The sequence below is a fragment of the Tachypleus tridentatus genome, chromosome 11, assembly GCF_004210375.1.
Source record: "Tachypleus tridentatus isolate NWPU-2018 chromosome 11, ASM421037v1, whole genome shotgun sequence".
Classification (NCBI taxonomy): Eukaryota; Metazoa; Arthropoda; class Merostomata; order Xiphosura; family Limulidae; genus Tachypleus; species Tachypleus tridentatus.
The window spans coordinates 65,242,136-65,248,135 of record NC_134835.1 but is presented as its reverse complement, the minus strand read 5'-3'; the positions used below and the strand labels follow the sequence as shown (position 1 = coordinate 65,248,135).

Genomic DNA, 6,000 nt, shown 5'->3' with positions numbered 1-6,000 from the left:
GCTGAGTCCAACGAGGGGAATCGAATCCCTGATTTTAGCGTTATAAATCCGTAGTCTTATCGCTATACCAGCGGGGGAAGTGGACTTTGGGTTATTTTCGCCAGTAAATTGAGTCCATTAATAAAGGATAAACTGTCCTAAAATTGTGTGGTCGAAGTACAATCGTACACTTTTGAAAAATCCTAAGAGATAGAAGAAATGATGTGATATAAAAAATACAATAGGTCTATTGTTGCGGGTTCGAATCCCCATCACACTTTTAACATGCTTGACTTTTCAGCTGTGGGAGCGTTATAACGTTACGATCAATCCCACTATTCGTTGCTATAAGAGTAGCTCAAGAGTTGGCGGTGGGGAGTGATGACTAGCTGCCTTCCCTCTAGTCTTACACTGCTAAATTAGGGACGGCTAGCGCAGATAGCCCTCATGTAGCTTTGGGCGAAATTCAAAACACAACAAACATTATTATAATATTTTAGTTATTTTATCAGGACACGCATCATTATATATGTATATGTTAAGAGCTCCTTCTCGCCAAAAGGAAACAAATGTATATGTTTATAAAGCATAGCCAGTAACAATATTATATGTATGTAATTTCACTATGATGTTTTTACGATTTAATAAGTTCACTCTGTCGCACAAGGATAAGTGCATGAACTTATCGCTTTAAAAATCGGGCTCGATACTCGAGTTGTATCTTTGAGCTTAACAACAAAACAGGCAAATTATTATCATATCCAAGTGATATTTTAACCTGTTATTTGTATAGAGGAGATTATAAATTGTCTTGAAAGATGCATGTAAAAATATATACATGTTGATAGACATATTTTCTTGCAGAATTTGCACACGACGTTTCGTATTGGCTTTGTCACAGACGATATCATGAGATCGTTGTTGTTCATGTACATTGTACAACCTGATTTGAGCATGCGTTGTAAGCTTATGTAATGCAGTAATCGAGGCTGTTGTGTTTTCCTGGCAGTTAACAGCGTAGTCAAGAAGTTATAATATAAAATAGTACGGAGGAAGTGAAAATTGACATTTTATTATAAAAAAGTATCATGACTATAATCACTCAAGGAGTCACTGAGAAGAAACTTTCTCAGCAAAAGGAACCTCTAGTCACGAAAGAGGTGGTAAGTTTCTTTATATTAGTTATCAAAACAATTTAAATTTTGTAGTAGGTTTTAAGTATTACTTAGTACGTACCCAGTGAATTCTCTAAGTTAAAACTTCTACTGCAGACATTAGGCTAGCTTTTGATGGGAGCGTCTTCTCTTTCTCGTGGGATTACTTGGAAATATAAATAACTAAGTCATTAAATGTATTGTTTGCAAAGTGATATTGGCAAGAATGCTAAAGTATAAGGGATTAAATGCAATAAAGATAAGCATTAAGATGCTTGAGACTTAAACTTTCAACAAGGGGGGAAAGTTAGGCCACAATTTCTAAACTAATTACAGCTTTGTTGTAGTTTATAAATTTAATAGTTTACCGAGTTCACAAACACAAAAAATGAGTTTGAAACTAGACACATTGATGTGACTGAACACTTTTTAGAAACTTTGTACTTTTTTTCTGTTACATCGATTGTTTCTCAAATTTAATAGTATTGGTAAAAAATAGTATGACAAAGATATATACAGATTAATTTTGACAGATTAGGAGTAAACTTCAGCTTGTACTATTTTATTTAAATAGGACTAGCATGGCAGTTGGCCTTTAGTATAGGTTGCTATCACATGTGATAGATAAAGTAATTTAAGAGGGTGTAAGGGGGAAGGCTTGGTAAATAGTGACCATGAATGAATTTGAGGGCTTGAATGGGACATCCTTGATGGACCACCAGCACTCGTCTTTATGTGTTGCATTATATGTTGAGAAAAGGCTGCTTAACTTAAACCTAATTTAACTTTACATTGGATGGGTAATTATGTTGTAAGTTATATAAATCTCTAGCCAGGCTTTCTTAGAATACTGTATGCAGTTTTGTTCTAATTTTGTGGAACAAATATTGAGTTGTGAAGGGTGTAAAGGAAGATTATTAGGATAATTCCAGGGATAGGTTAGCAAAGTAGTTTCTATTAGTTTTTTTTCAGTGTTCCTTGTATATGAAATACTGAAACTCGTTTGTCTTTCATTTCAACTAGAACCCTGAATTCATCCATTTTGTCCTTAATGTTCCAAACGTCAGAATGAGATCTTCTTGAATCTACTGTTTATTTTTAACATATTTTCAAAAGTATTACTTGTTCTAAATATCCTTGTTTCAATCTTCTCAATAGCTTGATTATCCTGTCAGTTTGTTTATTTTCTGTTACTCTTGTGCTAAGCAAATTTAAGTTATCATTTAATAAATACCATTAAAGCTTTGCAAACATTCTGTTACTCAGTCTGCTTAAGTAATTCACACTTATGAAAAATTTTCAAATACTGAATTGATCCACCTCTTGCTTAAGCATAGTCTCGATGATCTTTCACTTTAAATTAATTCATTTCCAAATGTAGCTTAAGAGAACACTTTTGAAAGGACTACATGTTTAATTGCTTTCTATGAACCTCTGAAGTTTTCTGTACTTTTGAAGTAGCTATTCTGATTTACAGTTTAGAGCAGCAGCATTTCTACTTACCAGCAACTAAAGAAGTTTAGAATTTTATTGCATAGTCAACATGGTTTCATTATGAGAAAATCTTGCCTTACATTCATTCAAAAGGTTAATCTAGATAAGGGTGAGTTTGTAGACATTGTTTATCTGGATTTTGGAAAGCATTTGATAAGGTATCACATAAGACATGTACAAAAATATCTCTAAGTTAATGAATTGGATAGAATAGTAATTGAATGAAAAGAAAGCAGAATGTTGTCAATAGTGTATTGCAGAGTTTATTATGAGAGTTTGAATAATGAACTGCTAAAAACATCACCCATGCTGCTGAAATCATCTCGGTGTAGAAGGTCCAGTTGATGTCATTTAGAAAATTAATATAATTTACAGTGGTTATGTAAGTCAAATATGTAAAAGTAGATGTGCCATAGGACCTCTACTTTTACATATTGTAATTCAGTTAAAGTGGATGCAAGTAAATAGCAGATGGGTTTTAATTATGATAAATTTATTGCCATGAAAGTAAATGATTTTGATGTAGTAGTTGATTCTCTTTTCTTCAGCATTTTCTTCCAAAGCTGTTACTGAGTTACATCGATAGATGGTATCAATACAGCAATATATTATGCTATTATTAGTTAATGTTCCAATGTTAAGGTGGAATTTGCACAGAGTACCATCCCTTTCACATTGATAAGCTCTTGCATGACATGCATGTAACTAATTTTTACAATTAGAATTCCTGTGTTTAGGAATTTTTCTCAATTATTAGAGCTAATATTTAGGAATGGATACAAGCTAATCATAGAACACATGGAAACAGAACTAATGACAGTAAAAAATTGATTATTGCTAATCAACAAGTGTGGATAGACAGATTTCTAAACCCCAAATGTATTAGCAATCAAGAGAGAATTGTTCAGTAATATTTAGTATTTTTGATTTTCATAAAAATATGATCTGTATTATCTGAAGTGTTAGTTTTGTGAACGTGTGCAAGTTTAGGTGGTTTTATAGATTTTTGTTTGTACTGTTTTTTCTGATAGCTACACTACATGCACAAATTAAGTATTACATAGTAGATCTAAATTTATGTGGTTGGAACTGAATTCCTATTCCAAGTTTTTTTAGCTGGATATACTAAAAGTAAACAGATGATAACTCAAATTTCTTATGTTTAGTTCAGTAATATACAAAAATCTCCACAACTTTACTTGCATGGAGAATGCTCTTCAGACACTGTTGGAATATGATAATACAGTATTTCAAGGATTTTCTAATTTACATTAAAGACCCAGCAAGTGAAGGAAATTAGTGTAAAGCACATTGTGCATGAAAAGTATTGGCTGGCTATGCAACAGAGTACCATAAGGTAAACAAAGTGATGTTCATGGTTCCTTCTTATGCCACTTTCAAAGCTAGAGTTCTTGTGTAATTATCAATTTATTTATATTGCATATAATTAGAAGTGTAAAAATGCCAACCTCTTCTGCATAATGAAATTGTGATTATATTGTTTTCTTTTTCACTTCCCATATTATGGGAAAGTTATCACCCCTGCCACTGAGTCCTTACTGGAAATGTTCCATTCTTCAGTGTCAGGTGAAGTAACCCGAGGTAAGTTACACCTACATTGTCTAATTAGTGGTATACCACTGACAAACAAAATATTTAGGTGAAAAAAAACAACTGCTAAGAAGTGTATAAAACTGCACCTTTTGGAGTCCTAATAAATGTTGGAAAATAACAATTGCAATTACATAAAATACGACAATTTCCATTACTTCGGTGTATTTCAGAATGCAGAAATATTCATAACTACACAATGAGTTTATACTTTAAAACAACTTTCAAGATTACCTACTAATCTTCATACTAATAACTTCTGTAATACAATAGATGTTCTGTGAACTGAAAAGTAGTCATCTGTATTTCATAATTTATACAAATTTCATTTCGAAAAACTGAAACTTTTGTACAACTAATTTCTCTTGTACATAGATTTATGTGAGGATTTCAGCAGTGACAGTATTTGGAAGATAGTCTCAACACACAACTGGAAATAATAAATAAATGGGCACAATCATTACACACAGTTTGTATGATCACGTATAAAAAGGTTTTTACATTTATAGTTCATTATATGTGGCAATTTAAAAGATTTTCTTTTTATTTGCATTTTTGTCTGAACTGATCATAATCTAGATAGGCATTTGGTACTCAAGAGACCTAGGAGGGTAAGGTTCTAGTCAGCATTCTTTCTTCCCAATAGTCCCATGACAAAATGTTTTGGCCTGATTTGAACTCAATATTTGACCTTTATTTCACTAAATAAAACATAACCAGAGTGACATAATAATAGGTGTCTTGTGCTCCTCACTTACCAGCCAAAGATATGTTCCAGGACAGCATGCAGTGTTCAATGAAGCATAAATATGGCATATTCAGAAGTTCTGAGTAATAAATACATAGTAGTTTCTAGAGGAAGCCCACCTGGTTTCACTAACTGTAGTTTTGTTTGAAATAATTTCAGTAAAGCTGCAGTTTTACATGATTAATGTTTGCCTCAAAAAATAACTAATTTTTAATATAAAACTAAAATAGCTGCATAAAAACAGATATTTATAAACTATTATAATGTATTTTTTTATGTAGAGAAAACCCACTTGTAGTAAAAAATATATACGTAAAAATGGCTCATTTGGGTTGAGAAAATGTTTTATGTACAGAAGCGAACAACGTTTCGACCTGCTTCGGTTATCGTTAGAAGGTCGAAACGTTGTTCGCTCCTCTATGTAAAAAGTTTTCTCAACCCAAATGAGCCATTTTTTACATTATATAAATGTATTTCTTTCATATTTAGGCTGGATTGGCCCACCAGACAATTGATGCATTGTTTAGCCAGTGTGCAGCATACGAAAAATTACTGGGACACCATTATTGATATTTTCCAGGCTAGTTCTTTAAAATGCCAATCTGCCTTTATGTGTATTCTTCATATTCCATAATGAAAATTAATATCAATCCAAATTTTGTGTGGTCATATTTTATAAAATTAATGAAATAAATAACATAGCTGCATGATTGTAAATTCCAATGTAACAAGTGGAAAAACAAAATTATTTAACATTTATTGATACAATAAATTAATCGGTAAGTGAAAAAATTTGTAATGAAGAGTTCATTCATCACATAAAATCGCATTGGCACACAATAAGAAATGCAGGAAGTAATACCAATTATATCTGTATATTTCAGAAACAAAATATATGCCAAGTATCTTTGCAATTCATAGTTAGCAGGTGACAGTCTGCTGGCCAACTTTTTTTTTAGAACATTTTGGATCACTTATTTTTGAAGATCAAAGATCTACAAAAATTTACTGAAA

General features: G+C 32.0%; 1 protein-coding gene across 2 annotated transcripts in view; it reads left to right on the top strand.

Annotated features, from left to right (window-relative positions):
* The first annotated feature begins 884 nt into the window (after positions 1-884).
* LOC143232337 (integral membrane protein 2C-like) overlaps positions 885-6,000 on the top strand; it is a 29,047-nt gene continuing 23,931 nt past the window's right edge. Inside the window, exon 1 of one of the 2 annotated variants that reach the window (XM_076467634.1) lies at positions 885-1,142. In XM_076467634.1, coding sequence (XP_076323749.1) covers positions 1,068-1,142 — 75 coding nt within the window. In that variant the 5' untranslated portion in view covers positions 885-1,067. The remainder of the gene's footprint in view (positions 1,143-6,000) is intronic. The other variant, XM_076467635.1, reaches the window with a different exon arrangement.